Genomic DNA, 21,272 nt, shown 5'->3' on the forward strand with positions numbered 1-21,272 from the left:
AACAAACGGTTTCATTTCGAGTACCGCCCGAAGTTATCAGCTGTTTTAATGTAGGGCACAAAGGTTAATGTATTATCAAATCACTTTGTTGAAAACGGTGATTTATGCTGTTTCAACTCGGTCATTATCTATCAAAATAGTGAAAACCGTTAAACCGGCCTTAGAGTTGAAAATATGACATGATGAAAATCCACGCCAATATGCGAGTAGTTTTGTTGTTGCTTTTTTGGATTTGTTTCAATGCAAGTGCGGACACGAGCTTAAAAAAATACACAGTAATCAGCCTGTTTAGTAACTGTTTACGTTAAATTCGGATTTTAGTGTAAATATGCGGTAAATTTAGACGTAAATCGTGTCATGGCCAGTCGCATGGGGGTACCTCGATCGATCGAAGATAGAAGTGCGCAATTTAGGGTAACGGTGGATAATTCGTAATTTGGTAATAATAGATAATTTCGAAATTTTGTGATTTCATCGTATGCAGCTTTTTTCCTACACTATCTGGCTACAGCTACCCGATGTCCTCCCCAAACGTTGATGGGCGCAGCAAGTAGCACAGCTTTTAATTGCTTCAGGGGCAAATGATTAAAAATTTGATCATGGGAAGTAGTTAAACCCGTATAAAAGGACGTAGCTCGTAGAAGTCGGCAGTTTCTTGGGTTCTGGAACGTTCCAGCGCGATAGCAGCACAACGATCGTCAAGCAGGTAAGGGAATCAAGTTGATGGGATCGATTTTTTATCTTTTTACATTCGCTTTTTTCCTCTACCTAGAAGTGCCTTTAACCACCCCTAAACTTAATTGCCCTCAATAAAAGTATCCGGGTCATCCGAGACGCGTTGGAGATTTCTACTTGCAGATGACTTTTCCACGTTTTGGAAGGGTCGAACCTTAAAAACGTCCCTCCCGGCGTGGAGCGTATAAAAATAGTGAAACTTCCAACTATGAGTGTTAGCCAATCAATTATCACATATCTACCAGCTGTGAAAGAATTCAAGGCTCAGTCTAATGTACATATTAACAAATAGTTGATATTCCGCAGCCAGCTGCAGCTGTTTGTGTTTTTGAGATACTAGAACCCAATCTGCAGATCGACAATCTCGAATCTCCATGAATGATTTCCGGCGATTTGAGATAGAGCAACTCACACGCACTTTCCTCGCCTTTGAGAGATCCAGCGAGGCGCATCGATATTTTCGAGTTTTTCTTGTCAGTGTTCTTGGACGTCACGAAAATTTCAAAATCATTGGTATCATTTGACAAATTGATCAAATCGTTGTTGAAAACTAAAAAAATCCGTTCCCCCCTTTTCGAACCGCTTTGGAGCGAAACTGCCCGCGAGACCACGAAGAACTATACCATGCTTAATATGAAATGTTTACGGATATTCTCCTCGAAGCGGCTCCCAACGGAAAACCCTGCGGGTACCTAGAACTAAAAGGACTCACAGGCTAAATATTACTCCGATAGTCTTTGTAACAATCCCCATTCTCAACTTCCACTAACAATCCAACTTAAGCACAACCAAACAAGTCACGGAACCATCGCCGGGTACTCGGACAATAATCGATCAAACTATCGAAACCTAGAGCTACATCTTGGCGGACGCTCTGCCAACAATTTGCCGACAAGCCAAATTACATATCGAACAGCTCGGAGTGGACACAAAAGACGAAGAAACGGAAAATTAAAAAATCGAAATTGCCTCGTGCCGCCGGTACCCGATAATTTTACGCGAGCCGAGCTTTTCCATACCGAAAGCTCTTCCCGAAGGTACGACCGACTGGTACACTTCGAAACGGTTTCGAAGGTGGACAGAAGCACAATGAAGTGCCAACGGGTGGGGAAATAATATTATAAAGTAGTTCGGGTTCGTATCTGTTTTGTTGTGTGCGTGTGTGCAGCACACCGAACACCACCACACCGGCACACGACTTGCGGCTCTTATCCGTTACTAATAACATATAAATTATGCATATTTCATTCGGAGTGGTAATGGGCAGGACTGATAAAGTTACAAGGGAAACGGGCTATCTTAAAACGAACAACTGCCGTGATTAATTATTGTTTACTGTTTATTTTATGTAATGGGCAGGGTTTAATTCTTAATCTACATTGTTTATATTTCTGTGATAAATTGATATCGTCGGTGGGGATTGAAAGCGACTCTTGGGCGAACTTGTTAGATTCCAATCGTTACATTTCCATTAAGGAAACAGCGTTTCTTTCCCGAATTTTAGAGCATGTTTTTGTTCGAAAATTAGTTTTCGAGATATCGAACTGGGCGCAGCGCCAACGTTTAGTGTCTACGATTGTTGTACAAACAAAATGAAATAAATCTGAATAAACGGAGAGAACAGGAAATTTTAGCTATACAGGGCGTTTCTTAATGCATGGTAAAAAATCGAACGGGTTAATCACGGCTCATTTTTCAGGTAAAAACTTCATGCAAAGGCATTTCGTAAATTTCTTCTTTTTTGACTTACAGAATCTTGAAGTTTTTTTTGTATTTTCATAAATTTTTCCGTTTTTTTTTGTAAAGATAATGAACTTAAAATTGGTAGCGGCAATCATTTGACCATTACCAACAAAATGAAATAATAATCATTTGAAATACTCTACAGGGCGTTACTTTTTCCCGATCGCGCTCAATATTTTACATTAGAACTTTTTTATGTAATTTTTAGATTTTATCTGTTAACTTCATTTAATCCCCTATATCTTTTATTAACCTTTTGCCCCTTCAGTTTGCTTTATCAGGAACAATAGTTTAAAAGATATTTGAAAAATTGAACTACTAATTTGAATTTTAGTCAAAGAAATCGCCGAAAATGCGCTCCTTCTACCAAAATACAAGATTCCACGCTTTTTCTCGTGAACTGTCGGACTCCATGAAATTTTCCATGTGTGTCGCTAATAGTTTGACGAGCGTTTACAATTCAATTCCTTAAATCATTTTCAGTGTTTACTGGTGTAGAATGTACTAAAATGTTCAAACGAACAAACAACAAAAAAAAATGAAAATTACGTGGATCAGGTGACCGAGGAGGCCAAGAGGGGAGACCTCCTCTCAATTGCAGCATTCATTACCTTCCCGTTTCATCACATCCTTAGGTCGATCGGGGCGGACATGATTAGATATTTTGCAAATATCTCGTAAACTATTGTTCCTAATGAGAAAACTGGAGAGGCAGAAATGTTAATAAAGGACATAAGATATTAAATGCAGTTAATGAGCAAAATTTAAAAATGTAAAAAAGTTCTGCCGTTAAATATTGAGAGCGACCCCAAAAAATGCAATGCCCTGTAGAATATTTTAAATAATTGTTACCGCCAATTTTAAGTAAATTATTTTTACAAATAGCTGACAAATTAATAAAAATCGAAAAAAAAACATGAAACTTCAACACCCTGTAAATTAAAATAGGCTCGTGGTTCACCCATTTCACTTTTTACCATCTGTTAAGAAACGCCCTGTATATCCAGAATACTAAGGTACCTCGTTAATCTTGCTCTGAGTCGTGCAGTGGCAAAGTGCTCGTATCCACATCCAGGAATGCAGAAACGCTATTTAAGAATTGGCAGACACAGAGTCACGCAGATTAAATCGCAGGTCGTCGTGAGTATGGTCAGTTAGTCAAAACGGCCCAGCTGCACTACCCTGACCTGAACCATGTCTAGTTAGCAGAAGTAACATTTCCCCAACGCTGAGAAAATGGGCATGGGAAAGCAGAGACACGCAGCCAGTCAGGCAACAGCTAAAGATGGCTTGCCTCACTCGGGCACATGCAAGGCACCACAGCTATTAAGGAGGGGTCAGTAATGCGGCCCAAGGACTCAAACCCCACTCTCAACGGCGCAGTGGGTCCGAAATTCATCCAATTTCGATACGATAAACCCAACTCTCGTGGTAAAAGAGTGCATATCTCAGGAAGTGGTGAGATAAGAGATTTTCAAAATCAACCTACGCACATAAGTAGGTATAGGAAATTTTACCAACACAGTGCTCCAGAATTCCATATTACGCGTATCGCGCTTATTTGCATAGGAGCAGAGCCTCTCAAATAATATCACGTATCGCAATTTTCCTGTCCCCTCCTTTTTGTTGTCCACCCTGTAATACATGGAGCTGATGTCGTCATGAAAATAATTTCAGCTGACGTGCTCGCATTGTTTCGAAAAAAGGCAAGGCATCCGCTAACACAAGAACCCAATCTAGATGGGTTACATATGTAATTAAATATATGAACCTCGTTCGTGATGGTTTCGCTTTATTGTGGCATGGCACGGTTTTATTGTATGGAAGTGTGTTTTTATTAATAAATAACTCCTACTCGTTGGACGTTTTAGTCGTTAAAACTGAAAGGAAGTTTAAAATCCCCTTTTAGTGGAGATGTTTTTGGCAATCATCGTGGACGTTTACGACTGAAGGAAGTCCATCAGCAATCATCAAAAGAGAAACTCTTTTGATGACTCCGTGAACGCTTTTCATCTCCCCTCTATATACGGTATGGCGCAATCTTATAAAAATAGAGATGCAGACAGGCAATACAGGAACAACTCGAAATGAATCATATTCCCGATAATTGATAAATAGGTACAATAATTAGTTCCATTGAGTGCGTTCCAGGTTTTGCTGGCGTTCTTGTGCTTGAAATTGAGCTTAAATCAATTTATACAAGTGCCCATATAAATACTTATTACCAGAGCAATTTTGCTCCGATTGACTTAACGCAAGAGGCAAAACATTATCGTTATTATTACTTAATTCGCTTAGCGTGGGTAATTTAAAAAAAAAATCACATTCTCATGAGGCATCGGTAACAAGCCAAACAAATATTTTGCACATTTCCACTTTAATGAAGTTATAAATGGCTCTTTTACGGGCGCGAAGATGTGGTTCAGGGGCACCAAGGACCAACGGCCAACCTCGCTAATTTCGGCTATTAAATTTAACCTACAGCTGCGGCTCGTTTAATTTTGCTTAAGCGCGTAAATAACAACTAAAACCCACTTTTTGTAACAATAATTTAAAGTTGTTCGGAGCGTTAAGTAATGAGGCAAAAATCTCTGGTGGGCCGCGTTTGGGTTACAAACGGTAATTGGTTAACAATGCCTGGCACCTTCGGGCAGGTTCCGATACAAAAGAGGAGTCACACTCACTATATTTAGAAGATTTTTCCACGTCCGAAAGTGATTGTTCCATCTATGATATTTTGTACTTACGTGATTGTTTTGTAGACGGCTAAAGGGGCCAGTGGTGAGTCAACGAAAAACAAAACGTTCAGATAATGCAAAATTCTATTGCGCAGTTTTTTTTTGTTGTTTAATTTGCAGTGGCGCACAGTCAAAATTGTCCAATTTTGCTATGATAATTTATTTTTTATAATATAAGTCTAATAGCAAATAGAAGCTACACAAAAAACTATACCCTGGGATGTGAAATGATAATATATTGTACTGAACTAGATTTTTAAAATAGATTTTTTCATAACGACACGTCTCAATAAAAAAGATGCATGAAGGGAATACAGGTAAAAAATATGTTTACTAACAACATTCCAACGTTTCTCGTTTGTGGCAAGTTGTGTTCGGCTCAATTTATACTGGCGAGCATAAAATTCGAGTCACTTTAGTATTTTCGAAATTTTTGCCTTCCTAACTTCCAAAAAAATAAAAAAGGATAGCCTTTATCGATTCTGAGGTTCCTTAACCTTGTTAAGGGCAAATGGTAAAAAAAAACACGATCCTGTACCCAAATAACCGATGTATTGTACAGGTGTCCATTACCCAAGCACTGTAACATTTTTGAACACAATTTTGTGCTACCGAAAAAAAACTCATAATGACATTAATATCGCGTATTTCCCCCTCTTTTTGCCTTTCTACTGTTAGCGCAACTTGAAGTTACAGAGAACACCTTTAACCAATTCGCCTAAAGTGAACAACAATTGAATGGAACTGATAAAGAGGATGCATAGATATTGAAGGTATTTTATCAATCTTTTTTTTTCATGGTAGAACCATGCAGAACCGTAAACGTTTTCCCAATGATCCGAAATTTCATGAAGCAATGCCGGTATGCCAGCGAAAAATATCACTTCTCTTTCAATACATTCATATTTGAAAATTTCGAAGTGACCCGAATTTTATGCTCGCCAGTGTATATTCTGCAGCAGTTTACGTATGTATGTGCACATTAAAAGTGCAATGGGTCGCCACACATCCATTGAGATAAGAGAGGCAGTAATTTTCGACTTTCAAAAAGGCACAAGTCAAAGAAAAATTGCGGAAATTCCTGATTTGAGCTCTTCGACAGTTCAACACATAATAGAACGATATAAAAATGAGGATCATATTATCAGCAAATCTCGTAAAAACAGGCGAAAAATTTTTAATTGGAGGAGGAATACTTTGGTGGAGGGGGGGTTGGGTTTGGCGGAGAAATACTTAAATAAGGAAGTACGTATTGAAACTGTACGAAGATGTTCACGTGCCAAAGGTCTTCATGGCAGAATTGCTAGGAAAAGGCCATACATTAGTCCGAAAAATAAGAAGTCGAGGTCACTGTTTGCTGGAAAGTGTTTAAAACAGGACTTAGAATTTTGGAAAACTGTTATTTTCACTGACGAAAGTAAATATGACTTGTTTGGCAGTGACGGAAGAGTAAATGTGTGGAGAAAATCAAATGAAGAGTTATTACCTCGACATTTAAAAAACACCGTAAAGCACGGAGGAGGGAACGTGATGGTTTGGGGATGTGTAGCTGCCTCTGGAGTCGGGAACTTACATACCATCGAAGGAAATACGGACAGATTTATGTATGTAAGATTCGCGGTTTAAGGGCGGAGAGAGAAAATTCACAATTTTCAGAGCACTTCTTTATTCTCCGTGAACCAAAAATGGAATCCCCATACAACTCGGTATCCATACGCAGAACACTTCCCCTCTTTTTCAGAGAACCGATAAAATGGAAGGGCTGTCCACCCTTTTTCCCACGGGTACCAAACCCCTAAACGTCATTCTCACCTACGCTAAAGGAATTTATAAACAACCCTCTCTTCCCACGCTAATCTGGGGAAGAGTTTGGTACCAAAAGCCACTTTCAGATAATGCCAATTAATGGCCTTAACATAAACAAGAAATGCGAAGAGATTCATGACAGCCCTTTTACCATTTTCTGGCACTAATCTTGGGAAGAATTTAGAGCCAGAACCCCATAATATTTTTCGGATAATTGATTAATTGTTTCAACATGGACAAAGAATGCTCACATGTATTCAGATATATTGAAAACGAATCTTGAGGCTGGTGCCGAAAAATTGGAGCTAAGTGGTCATTTTAAATTCTATCGAGACAATGACCCAAAGCATTCAGCAAAAATTGTGAAGGAATGGTTACTTTATCATTGTCCATCAGCTATAAAAACTCCTGCTCAATCACCAGACTTGAACATAAGTGAAAATGTCCGGAGTAAACTCGACGTGGAAGTTAGAAAACATCGTATTTCCAATAAACGTGACTTGAAGAGGGCTCCATCTGAAGAATGGGCCGAACTAGATCCAGGTTTTTTAACGAAATTAGTTGAATCAATTCCTAATCGTCCAGAAGAAGCAATTAAAGCAAAAGGTGGAGCTACTCGATATTAGTTCGTGATAGAAACTATGTTCGCGAATATTTTTCTTTGTGCATCATTTTGATTGTGATCATCATTTTTTAATTAAATTACGTTTGCAGCGACGCCGCACAAGTCGGAATAATTCTTTATATGACTAGTTAATCTTATATTAATTAAAAATAAAATAATGCAATAAAAGAGAAATAAATGTTTCTATTAAAAAAAATTAAAACGAAATCATCAGTAAAAATTAGCTGCATCGCTTTGACTGTGAGCCACTGTATGTCCAAAGCGAAGAAAAGGAATCAATATTTACGTTCAAATGTTTGCTTTAACGTGTTGTGACACGCTTCACCGTTACCGATCAAAGTCATGTTGTCGCAAATCTTTATTTGCAAAACTTGAGGTCGAAAACTACGAAAATTTAATTAAGCAAAAACGCACGATTTTTCAAAAATTTTACTTTTGCAGAAAATGAAACGTCCACATGCCGGTAAAAATTTGCTTAAAAATAAAACTTATGTTATGCGTTGTGGGAGAGAAAAACGAACCGAGCCCCTTAGAACAGCTCGGGCCACAAGCTGTTGACCTGCTGGAAGGTTCTTAAAAGACTAGAAACCTAAAACTGTTAGAATGTGTTCATTAGAACTTTCATGAGCCCCTTTCATCAAACGAAGAAAAATAAACTTCAACTGACACGATTTATTACCGATTGCCAGACGAGTTGTAAACGGCCCTTCTCTCGTGACAAAGATCGCCTAATGCTCCTGAGGCGCCAAGTCAAGCATTGACAAGAACATTCAAAATATACGCAGTGTCGCACCATAATTTCAACAACTATAGTGACCAGACACAGGTCCACTTTCTAATGTCGCATCACCCAACGAAAAATTACGTTTAAAAGGCAGTACCTCGTGGCACACCATAAATTCGTCTTTGCAAAAGGTTCATTTTTTATATAGTCAGTCACCATGTCCAGAAATTAACATAAAATTCCTGTTTATTTAATCATCTTATTAAATAGACCTCGTAAATATACAGGAATTCCAAAAATGTTGCAATATTCAATAAGTATTTTGATAAAAACAATTCTTCATGTCGAAGTGAAACTCGTGCAGACTCCTTATTTAGTAGCAAATATCACTTTAGAGGGTTTTCGTGTTTCCCGATTAATGTAAACCGTGTTTATCCGATTTTATTGCTATTTCAAAGGGGACAAACCAACGTTAGTGAAAGGAAACTTACAATCCGACATTGTGAATGCGGAAAATCATACCGTCAAATCGGTAAAATGGTCAATAGGAGTCACACAACAGTACAAAGCATCATAGATCGATACGAAAAGGACGACATATTTGAAAACTAAGCTAGGAAAAGCCCTTGAAAAATTTTTAATGATCTTGATGAGAGATGGATATTAAGAAAAGTGCTAGGAAATCCTAAAATATCTGCTCCTAAACTGGCGAAGATGGTAGAAAAGTATTTAAATAAAGTTGTTAATCCGCAAACCGTTCGAAATTTACTACATAGACATGACCTGAAGAGCAGAGTAGCCAGGAGGAAACCATGGATCAGCAAGGCTAATGAAGCAAAGCGTTTACGATTTGCTCAAGTATACCAAGAAAAAGATTTTAACTTCTGAAAAAGGGCGATTTTTGCAGGCGAGACTAAATTCAACATTTTTGGTTCAGATGGACAACACTTGGTTTGGAGAAAACCCAATGGAGCGTTGGATAAAAAAATTTTAAGGGCGACAGTGAAACACGGAGGAGGATCCGTTGTGGTCTGGGGCTGCATGTCGACTGAAGGCCCTGGAAATCTCCATTTCATTGAAGGTGTCGAGGACCAAAATGTGTATTTGGATATTCTAAAGCAAAATTTAAAACAAAGCGCACGGAAATTTGAAATAGGAAAATCATTTAAGTTTCATCGTGATAACGACCCGAAAGGACAAAGCGGCAAAAATCAAACACTGGTTGCTGTATGATCGTCCCAAAGTGGTTGAAACACCTGCTCAGAGTCCAGATCTCAATGTAATTGAAAACTTGTGGGGCCAATTGAAAGTAGCTGTTAGAAAACGCCAATTTTCCAAGAAATAACTGTTGAAAACGGTATTAAGGGAAGAATGAGCAACAATTTCGGCAAATTACTGTGAGAAATTAGTGAAATCTGTATCTGACCGTTTAAAAAACGGAATGAAAAATAAGGGACTTTCAAATGAGCATTGAATTGACTTTAAATCAATTTTAGGGCTCAAATTTGCAAAGTGTACGAGTTTCATTTTGAGATGTGAAAGTATTTTTTTTCGTTTTTGACTTATTGATAAATAACTGAATTGAAACGCGCCTTTTGGGAAAAGTGTAGGTTTTTTTAAAGCTTTACAAGATGAGCTTATGAAAACAGTATAGTTCCACTTGATTTTTTAAAGAAAAATGAAGAAAACCGCTATTACCTGAAAGAATGCCCTCTAGCGATTTTGTTCTGGACTATGGATTTTTGGTCAATGCGGACATTAAATCGGCTTATAATTCCTTCACAATGAAGTACAGAATCACTGAGATCGGATAATTGGAAACAGAGCTATGATAGTTTGAACTTAAAATGATTCATCGACTTCCCCCACTTTTATTATGTGAGTCATGAAATTATACGTCGAACAAAAGAGTTTCAGAATGATGTAATCTTATTGGTAGCAAATTAAAATGTGCTACTTAACTAGTGACTTAGTATAGATTTGTCGATTTCCTACCGTCCCTACTACGCCCCCTCACGGCGATTTCACGAAGCTGAAAATATTTTCCAGAGATTTCTCATAGTCACATTAGTAATAAATTTTTTTGTCCGAAGTTGCTACTTGCTCTACTTACCGAGATAAAGCCGCTGTCCAGCGAAAACCGGACAGGCTGTATATATTATTTCCCAATTTTTACTTGTTGTGGGAATTATACCAAACGACGTTAATGTACGAGTTTCATTTTGACTGACTGTATACATTACATTATGTACTTCGTGTGGCGCATCATTACCGTGATTCGACCGATGAGCCAGACGGTTGGAAAAAAGGGCGTAAAGGTATTTGAATGTTTGAAGGCCATCGTGTCGTTGTTATCATTCGTCCCATGGCTCGTACCTTTAATGTGTATATTTTCGGACCGCCATCGATTCTTAGATCATTCAGAACGGTATCAGCGAGGCGGCAAATAAGGTGTCCCTAATCCGGAACTCGTAATACGCATAATCGGGTCTTCTTTTGTTTCAACTGACTCGCGTGTCACGTCACTAGTGTGGTTAACGTTTATCGACTGACAGTGAGTGTTGTGCAGCTGTCATTTAATGGGTGAGAGTTTGAAAAAAATCTTTATGTTGGACACCCTGTATATTATTTCATGTCGCGCATCGTTACCAAATTCAATTACCGTCTTATCAAAGTGCAGCAGTCGGCGCTCAAAGAGAATTATGCCAGATCTCGTTTCCGTCAATTATGATTTCATTAGCAGAATTACCGAATGCCCGAGAAAACAGTATGAGACATGGAAAAATCCTTACAATTTTTAAACCTTTTCACCGTTCCCAATGCATGCCATGTCCATACCTCCGCTCTGATTTTTTTCCGCCTTGTTGTGCGCCCTTCTTACCTGTAACCGCCAACTGTAATGCAGTGAGGGTGGCCTTACAGAGGGCGAAACGTCTTCAATAATTTAAAACATACTTCTCAGCGCCTGAGAAGCTTTTAACCCGAACCCAGTCGAGATTACAAATTAGTGAGGTGTACACTTACAAAAAAACATTTAAAACTTCCTCTTGATGGTCGATCAATCCTGTTTTGATTTCGCTGAAAGCGGTTTTTTTGTGTCGAGAAAAACTTAATTAACGACTTACGAACTATGTAATTGCAAGAACTTTTGAAATAATTGGAAATTTTTCCGCGACTGGTAACGAGGAAAACGACGGACATTCTAAACACCCTTCTTGTGAATGTGCAAAGTGCATTTTTCGTATTCTAATTAGGGAAAGGCTGGCGATAATTTACGTATTAATTCCCGCAAGCATAAGAGTGGTTTTTGTGCTTAAAAGATTATCACATTACTGCTGCTCCCTGCCAACACCGTAGGCCTCCTCGTTGGACAGGACTCTTGTTCCTATAGAGTCAGAAGGGGCGTGTCAAATTCATGCATCAGGCCTCTATCTTCCCAAGACTGCATATCTCCAGCCGGTGAAATCAATCAATGACAACTGTGCGAAAAAGCTCGATAGAGGTGTCTGAAACGTAACCCTTTTTCTGGAACGGTCCGCCCTAAATACCTCGAATTTGGTACGAGCTTTAAGACTTCTTAACTGTGAAACGCATCTATCGGTCCTTATTAACCGGACCACGTCAACTAAAACCGTCCTTCGCTTTTTTAGAGGACAAATACGGGGCCGTACATTTTTCAACATCGCTGATGAAGGGCCACATTCTCAGTTTAAACAAATAGTCTCCGTGACGTCGCATCAGTTTTGTATTCTGTGCTGATTTGCCGTCCGAAATTGCGCCATTTTTCATGAATTTGGAATAGTAAGTGCCACCCCAAAGTGCATTTTGCGTTAGGGGTACCTTAGTTAACCAACAAAGTGGCCAAAATTTTGAAAACATCATCTCCGCATTACTGGTCTCGACAAAGTGGAGAAGGTGCCCAGGAAAATCATGTTAGTACGGTCGCATCTTGAAAAGTACAACTCCGGGCGTAAGATTCCGCTAAACGGTTTTGGCGTTGTCCTACTTCAATTCGGATAGAGGAATTAAGCATTAAAGTCACAAATTAAAGAATAAAACTGTAAGATTGAAATAATAAAATATGGCAAATGCTAAGAAGGTAACGGTTAAAGGGTACAACGTGGTAATAATATTTTTAACGCTTTTTTGTAATTTATTTCGGTACTGCACGGTTTCCATTGGTTCCACCTCAACACTGAAGTGTTATGTTCGGTTCAGCCCCTGAGTCAGAAGTTTTTTTTTCAACTTCTTTTCGTCTTCGGTTTCGTTTTTAACGCGTACGAGGCGATTCACGTATGGCTTATGAGGGTTCGTCCTCCAGTCACTCTTCTCAACCGCCCGCACCTTGAAGATCAACGTCTTCGGATCTTAACTTCGTACGATCTAATGATTCGGAGGATATTCTCCATTGGAAGTGGGCCACTAAAAGTTAGACGAACCACTTCCGGCCATATACAGGGGCGTTAAACTAAACTTCCAAAAACTACATCGGTAATTAACTGGATGCCGTTTCTCAAACCAAAACCGCAATGGTCGAAACCGCAGAGCGCATTTCCGTAATTTAAATTCTTCTTTGATCTCCTATCCGAAAGGCCGAATGAAAATTGTATCGGAAAGGCCTAATATCTCCCCAAAATAGAACGGACGAACATTCTTTCACACATAAAATTTATCTAACGGTAATCCATCTCTCGGTTTGCAGCAGGTGGGAATCTCTACCTGATGTCGAAGGTCTTTTGTGTTACCCAAGACGATCCATTGTCGGGCATATTTGGTACACCCGCGGAAAATCAGGGATTATCGGTTATCGGGTTATCGATGTGCCTCTCGACGACATGTGTCAGAGGCCCTTTCGGCGCTCACCTCTTTGTATTTGAATCTGTTGCTGTTCCATGAATGAACGAGAATTTAAAGACATATTGTGTGCCGTATGCATTTACCAGGGAACAAAGTTTGCATCCGTCCAAATTTATGTTTCTTTGTAGCCATGGGAAATTCCCCTGTATTTTTGCAATAAACCATCGCGTGCAGCAAAAGGGGTATCAACCGACTTGCACAACATGCACACATGGCTAATATTTAAATCTAACACAATAGTGCAATTAGCGCATTACTTAATGGCGTATTTCTAAGTATTTTTATCTGTACCTAGATCCTGGGCCTTGGCTCGATGACCAATCTTTAACCCGAAGTTCTATTTTTAATCTTGTGCAGAAGTACTTAGTTGTAAGGGTACCGTTAGATCTAGTCCACAACGACCATCCGGCTGTTGCTCTTGCGAATAAAAATTAACCATCAGATTGGCATGTATTGTGCCATTACGTAAAAACCACTGCCCGAAACCATTGATCAGACGCACTTTTGGACAAAAATGCTGTTACGTATTGGGCTTTGGGCTATTATAAAGTGATATTAAATGGGCTTTGAATCGACAGAACTGGAGCAAAGGCGGAATTTTCTTGGCGGGTTGTTATCGCCTTCGTATTACTCGATATTACATAGGTATCCTTTCTGCAATTTCGTTACATAGACACAAAGGCCAATTTTTAACAGCGTTTCAAAGAATTTTTCGAGGACCGTAACTGCAAATTATGACCGGCGCTACATGAGCGCACAATTTAAATTTTCATCATGCTCAACGTGATTTCCTGCATTTGTCGCCGTTACTCTGCCATGTATCTACATCAATATTTCATTATGTCGTTTTCTCATTTCTATCGCGGACTCGATTACCGTACCATATACCTCATTATTAAACTATAATTTGCGTGATTTTTCGATATATTGTTCGCCCTACACAAGAGAATCGATGAGAGGCCATAAAACGGAGGCAAAGTTGGGGTTTCGTTAGGAGTGCGTTTTGCTTTCGCGCTAATTACCGCCAAACGACTCCTCGACGCCACTGCTTCCTTTGAGATCAAATTGCTAATTTTATTACTTATCCACAGTGCATGGCATTAATCACTATAAGAATTGATTGTTCAACGGAAAGCTTCTATTTTAGAGTGGGAATTTACCAACAATTTCGAATTTAAAAATTATCTACAGAATGGTGCTTTTGCGATGGTCAGCCTTCGCATTAAAATGCCAAAAAATCTTCACGTACATCGCTGCTCGTCTAGTTAACAAAGTTTTAATTCCTTGCTTAATTTAGAAAGTTCTCCGCCTTTTTCCGTCGTTTCCATGTCTGTCACTCTTCTTCAGTTTCATGCAAAAGACTGGGGATGGACCTGCTCTTCCACAAGAATGTGTGTTCCTACTTACGTCTCCAGGCACATGAAAAATTATGCTACAAATATGATAGTGTGCCTAACTCCATTAGATTACTTACCTTTCTTCAAGCATATGGGCGATTTTGACTAGAAAATCATGTGCGTTCTAGTCAACTGGAAGACGGTGACACATATGGAAAAAATGCAAGAACTGCGAAAAACTTTCTAAACTGAACGGGAATTCGAATTTCGATAAGTAGACGGTCAGTGGCGCGCGATAAGGAAAAGTTCGTGATGCAAAACACGATCCTAGTTTATACCACAAAGGGCATTATTTTTTTTTGCAAATTTCGTTGGATGGGCCGCCTAACTTTGGTAGACCACGTATTTCAGATTTTTCTTCGAAATCCCTTTAAAGCTGGTTTTATTTTTGTCAACGATGCTTAGGGGTCATCCCACTGCGCCACAGTTTATTCACGAGTGAAATTTAAAATTCTGGCATCTACACAGAATTTAGAGCAGTACTTTCCCGTGAATTCATTAGCGAAGACGCTCGTTTATCACAACTGGAATTAATCAAAATCAGATCCTTTGGTTGGTTTTGGTGCTTTTAGACCTCATTTTGCTGCCAAGCCACCATTCCTTCACCAATCAAATTGCAAATGTTTACCGGTGACACATGGTACTTGGAAGAGTGTTTTCTTTGAAATTAGATATTGCAGTTTAACCAAATTTTTTTTCTCTTTGTTGGTTTCGCCGAGTTTCTATTTGATGTCATCAAATCCTCCTCTATTACGCCACTGTTTCTTGACCATTGAAGCTGCAATTTTTTAAAATTATTTTTATTAAATTCACAAATCCTCCCTAAAAATTCATTGGCGTACAAGTTCTTTTTCGCTGTTTAAAATTTTGCAAGTTCTGCCCTGATTTTACCGCTTTTTCGATGGTACCAAATAAAGGCTCTTCTCAATAGAGTCGGAATTGATGCCATTTGCCCACAATGCCTGGAGTTGAACTCCTTTATTAAACGGTTTATCAAAATCTAGTTGGGCGTCTTTATTTGTGGCAAACTTAAATTTTAGAACCTTTTCCTGGTACAAAAATGACAGAAATCATCGAAAGCCTGGCAGCTTTAAGGTTTCATTCCCACTGTCCACGACCAGCAACACTGAATTTCTTTAACCTAGAGCCAAACTCGTCGGCCAAGATTGGCGCCCTACTTGCCAATGGAAAGTGACAGCCCTTTAACCCGAAATGGAACCTGGAGTCATAACAATTCCGATCCTCGATAAAGTTTTCTTTTGATTCGCCTCAATATCACATAAAATCGATATGAAATTGTTTAATAGGCTCCATTATTACTGGTTGTCCGATTATTATTTTGTTAATAACCAGCGATGATTAGTTTAGGATCTGCATGACTCAGCGGCCCCGATCGATCTATTAATTTCAGATGGGTATCTGCGAATTTCTTCGTATCACCGGGACAAAAATGGTTTACCGTTCAACCAATCAATCCAGTTTAGATGACTGGACTGCCCGGGCGTCGAAAAGTTAAGGTATGGTCAAGATTGTCGCACCGCAATGACGCACTCTGAATAATATCCCCCCCCCCCCCCACATCATGGAACGATTGTCCATCGGTCGTTCAACTGGGCTAGATTTTTTCTTTTGAGTTTTTTCTCCAAGAAAGTCTCGCTTACGAAACATCCCATTATTTTCTAGACAGAGTACAGTTCGAAGCCTTGAACTTTAAGTTTCTTTCGTCTTTTATAACGTTGTGTAATTAGTTTATATTGTCTACAGTTAAGTAATAATGTTATAACGTTTTGATCTATTTAATTATAACTTTATAATAAATAAACCTGACGATGTTCCACGAGCAATAAAAAAAAGGCAGTGAGGATTAATTGAAAATTCCTATGGGAGATGAACAGTTATGTCCTTGAAAAATGATACAGAGAAACGTCTTGCGGCAGTAAAGAGTAAAGTCGTGTCCGACCAGGAAAACGGTTGCGTGGCAGGTGCACCCAGCGGGTTGAAAACCTTTAAGACAATTAGAGGGCGGATAAGCCCCCTATAGAAAGCTTCCTGAAGTGACTAACAAGGCCAGTAATTAACTATGAGCATATTCTAAACATACAAACGGCCCTTTGGTCGAACGGTCACTTCACGGTCTAATTGCTCCTGCTTGCATCCTGTTGGGGACACTTTGCGCCAGCAAAATAACCGTCAGTCGAACCGAGGAAAAATCCCTATAATTTTAACCTCCCTATAGTAAATCTAAAAAGGAAATGAGAGGTGTTCTTAAGGCAAAAATGAACGTATGTAGCTTAACTAAATATAACAGGCCACATCTATGTTTCCATATCTAATTTCGTTGACAGAGGATACATAGAGAGCAGATGTTGTGTCTAGTCTCCTGCGGTTTTTTCTTTATTTAGGAGGCGGTTTTGATTCAAACTGGGAATATACAATAGTCGACTAGTGACAGGTTAATTTATTTTCAGAGATGTGTTAGTGTTCGAAAACAACGAGAAACCCTTCCGAAAGTGTGCTGACCAAGAGTATTTCATTTCAATCTCCGTCAGATCGCGTTCAAAACTCCTAATTGAACACTAAGAATGGTCTTGTGTGTGGTTCAATCCATGAAAAACTGTACCAAGGACGAATACCTTGTCTATTATCGATCTATTACCTGTTATTGATCTGTAGATGGCAAAAACTGGAAATAATCAGCATTTTTTAACGGGTTTGCAGAGTTTGGAGGACTTTAATTATATGCAGAGGGCGGAGCACCATGAAAATTGGATGCAATTAAGTTGATTTGTTTGTCATAGTGGGTACGTTATTGACTGTTTTACTGCATTAATGGTTTTTCTGTGTAAATGAGGAAACTGATTTGCGATTCACAGACTTCTTGTCTGCAATTTCACTTGTTTGTCCCGCAGGGATGTGAACGAAGAGAGAATGAACTAACAATGTAAACATTTATAAGAATTTGGCAGAGGTTTCAAAGCTATATGGCAAAGCGATTTACTGCAACAATCCAAGTTGGACACACGACTGGAGAGTTAAATAAGTTAACTTTCTCACTTCTGCGTATGCGCATTGATCCCGGCTCAGTCAGCTTTCCACTTGTGTCATGAATTTTCACCGATAACATCACAACTATACGTATCCTTTCGATTCTAATCTCACCCCAGTCCTTGTTCAATCGGTCTGGTGGGATCGTTTCGACATTTAATTTCTCTTTTGCCCGATCATTCAAATCTCGATCAGCTTCTGTAGCATGAAGCCTCCCTTCCGATTTATTTTCTCCAAGTGCGGCCACCTTTCAGCTCCTTGTTGCGCTTCGCGAAGTTCATATTGTCGCGGCTGGCGGTGCAAGTAGAGACGGAAAAGAGTTTGTTGTGGCGCTAGCGCGACGTGTGATTGGCTATTTTTTTTATGCAGGCCACACAATCTGGCACGTTTGTTTATGTTTTTCGACCAAGGCTGTACGGCGAACATGATCCAACTAGTTGGATAAAAAAAAAAAAAAATCAAGACGAATTCGCGAGCGTCCACGCAAATCGACGAAATCCGTTTCAGACCGCGCAACGGTAGTAATTTAACATTGTACCTAGTAATGTGAAAATTTGAATTTCCCGAGAAGGAAAAAATGGCGTTTAAGACGGCTTTGCGGTGGCTTCGCCGCTCTGAAGGCTCTTTCGAGATCAAACCGAAGATCGACGCCCTCAATCTGAAATAAGAATCTACAAAAGTGAGATCGAGTTTGAGACTTATATGCTGCGTGGCGTGTCCAAGCCACGATCTGCAGCACGATGGTCAAGGGCAGCGACACATTTTACCCTAAATCAGAGCAGGGTCCATATGTTTACTTAACTTTATAGATTTCTCGATTGTTAGTTGACCTTTTCCTTTGTTTAAAATTATTTCCATTTTATACAATTTCGAGATTTTGCCATTTCAATCTATGGGGCCGACTTATGCGTAGTCTGATTCAAAATTTCCTACCTTTGCGTACTGTAAAAGTCCACAATTTCGTGCTTTACAAAATATGAAATTTGATTGTTTGACTAAACAGGATGCAAAGTGCAGGGATGCAAATACAGGTGCACGTATCTTTCCGTGATGTGTGGACGTGCGCATCCATTACTAATAAACGCGGTCTAGCGTCGGTACCAAGTGGACACTTGAATTCCTTAATGGTCGAACTTTTACCATATCTAAATAGCGAAGGAATTAGTCGTCACAATGGGTCGCGCAAAAACTTAGGGATTGCAGGTAGCAAAACGTGTCTATACCGGTTGATAAGGCGCACACTGGTTCAAAATAATACAAATTTTTAAATTCCTCATATTGAGCTAAAATCTGAATGCAATGCCCATCTTATACCGTTTTTTTATTAAATTCCTTAATAAACATGTTTTCTATTAGAATACGTTATTTTGTGCAGATTCTACTTGTGAGTAAGGTAGCTGCTACTAACTTCGAACGATTACTTATTTAATCTATTACCGTTCAACGACCGCTTTGACCCACTGTAATGGGGGGATGCGTTTACCTACAGGGGGTAAAAACAGCATTCGTACACCTCGATTTTTAAGTTGAGGCTTCAAATGAAAAATTGAGGAACTGCAATTCGATAATATTAGTGCCCCAATTATATTACCATATAAGTAGATTTTAACTCACGGAAAGTAAATTTGTTTTTGTTTACATCAAAAGGTAAATATTTGTTTCTGTTCCTTAAATAGTACACAAATGAGTATTCGCATACGTACGAAAATATTTATTTTTTTATCTTCTGATGTTTTATTTTACAAAATTGTTGTTTAGTTCAGTATTTTGAAGAGTTTTTTTTAACGTGAATACACCAGTTTTCCATCACGCCACAAAAATGAAAGAAATAACGTGATGACCAAGAAGTTATCGTAACTTTATAATGATAAGAACCAGCGAAGATCCCTCAGTTGCTGCCGCTAGGTCGGCAACAGGTACTGACAACGCATGGGGAATTGTAGTCAAGTTATCAGAAATAACACTAAAAAGGAGGTGTGTCCTGGCAGGGCGGTCGTATAAAGGAAACCAGGAGACGTAGTTAATGAAAAAACGATTTCTGAAGCCAACTGGTAAACACGAAGGTGGAAGTCGAATGGTCCGGAAGTGTATGGCAGCCGGGGGTTGGAAAGTTGCACTTTACACGTGGAACTATTGACAGTTTTCCGAGACATTTTAAACAATAATCTGGAATTAAGTGCTATTAACTTAGGGACACGCGACAACTATTGGTTTCAACGGGACAATAATCTCAAAAATTAGTCAAGACTTGCGCAAGAATGGCTTTTATATGATGTAACTTAAAAACTCCACTTCAGGCCGGGGACATTAATCCAATTGAACACTTTCGGTCACATTTTAAGCAAAAAATGAGAAAACACGACATTACCGGCAAAGAATCGCTGCAAGGAACTCTGTCCCGGGGACGGTCCTTAATTCCCCCCGACTTAACCGAGAAATTAGTCAGTTCAATGCCGCGTCGTTTGCGAAGTGCAGCTGGAACCAAAGGACATCCAGCTAAATACTGAGGGTTTTAAATTTAGTCATCGACCAGGATATAAATAAATAAAATTTGCAAGTTTACGAATACTTTTTTGTCGCTGTTTTAGATATATTTTTAAATATATTTATTTTAAATTACTTCCGTTTTTTATACATTGCATTAAGGCATACTTCTGGGGTTAATTAATTAGGGCACTTATACAATTTAGTACCATTGTTGTCGTTTCCTAAGTAAGAACCAATGCTAAACGTCAAAGTGTACGAATACTTCTTAACCCACTGCGCAAATATTTTGGACGTGACCCATCGTGATGGCCAGTTTGTTCGCTGTTAAGGTATTGTTTATGCAATAACCATGAGTGGTTTCTTATTGTTCAACGGCATCGAAAGCTGGAGCGCACATTCCACAGCGTGTACTAAAACAATCCGCCAAATTGAGTGTCAATCTATTATCGTGCCGCAGATCTCTCAGAGAATATCTGTGCATGCTCTCAACCCTGAAAATATATAATTTCGCATCGTTCTGAGACGTCCTAGCGAGAAGATGATGAAATCATAATCGCAAATAAGAGAGCTCGACGTTGAGCACTTGCTGCGGCTGCTACGTCGTCCTTGCGCATTTTTGCCTTTACTTCGACGATTCTCAACTGTAAATAACAGTTTACCAAACTGTATCAAATAAGTCGACTCTCTTCCTATTTAATCTCAAGCCAAACAATAAGCATTTTTTTTTATTTAGGTCGTAGAATTGCCCTATTGTCCATTAAGCGGATTATTATTTGTAGTTAGCAGCCCGTGAAACTCACAGATGCATTTGTTACGAACACCTCAGCATCCGAGAGCTTTATTCATCCCAAAATATTTTACAACTAAACGTAATTAGATGGGCAATTGTGCCTAATCGCTCTGGCATGCATCACTGACAAAGAGATTGTTGACCCGGGAGCCCTCATGCAAGGAATGCCCTAGTGTTAACTGATTATATTTAAACTATCCCACAAGACGCCGCATTAAACCCAATTTTCACACCTCAAGATTTAATAATCCACCGTATACTCACCATTTAAGTACTGTAAAGCAATTAATTCAGTGGAGCGTAACAAATTACATTGATTAGTTGT

The 21,272-nt window shown here is 39.1% G+C and overlaps 1 protein-coding gene across 7 annotated transcripts in view; it reads right to left on the reverse strand.

Moving 5' to 3' along the window:
* Hecw (Hecw ubiquitin protein ligase) overlaps positions 1-21,272 on the reverse strand; it is an 84,212-nt gene that overhangs the window by 20,175 nt on the left and 42,765 nt on the right. The window contains exon 1 of one of the 7 annotated variants that reach the window (XM_066295884.1): positions 1,448-1,917. The exons of the other annotated variants lie outside the window; for them this stretch is intronic. Coding sequence (XP_066151981.1) covers positions 1,448-1,488 — 41 coding nt within the window. The 5' untranslated portion in view covers positions 1,489-1,917. Of the gene's footprint in view, positions 1-1,447; positions 1,918-21,272 lie in introns of those variants that run through there. 7 annotated transcript variants of the gene reach the window in all.

Source organism: Euwallacea fornicatus, chromosome 23 (assembly GCF_040115645.1).
Source record: "Euwallacea fornicatus isolate EFF26 chromosome 23, ASM4011564v1, whole genome shotgun sequence".
Classification (NCBI taxonomy): domain Eukaryota; kingdom Metazoa; phylum Arthropoda; class Insecta; order Coleoptera; family Curculionidae; genus Euwallacea; species Euwallacea fornicatus.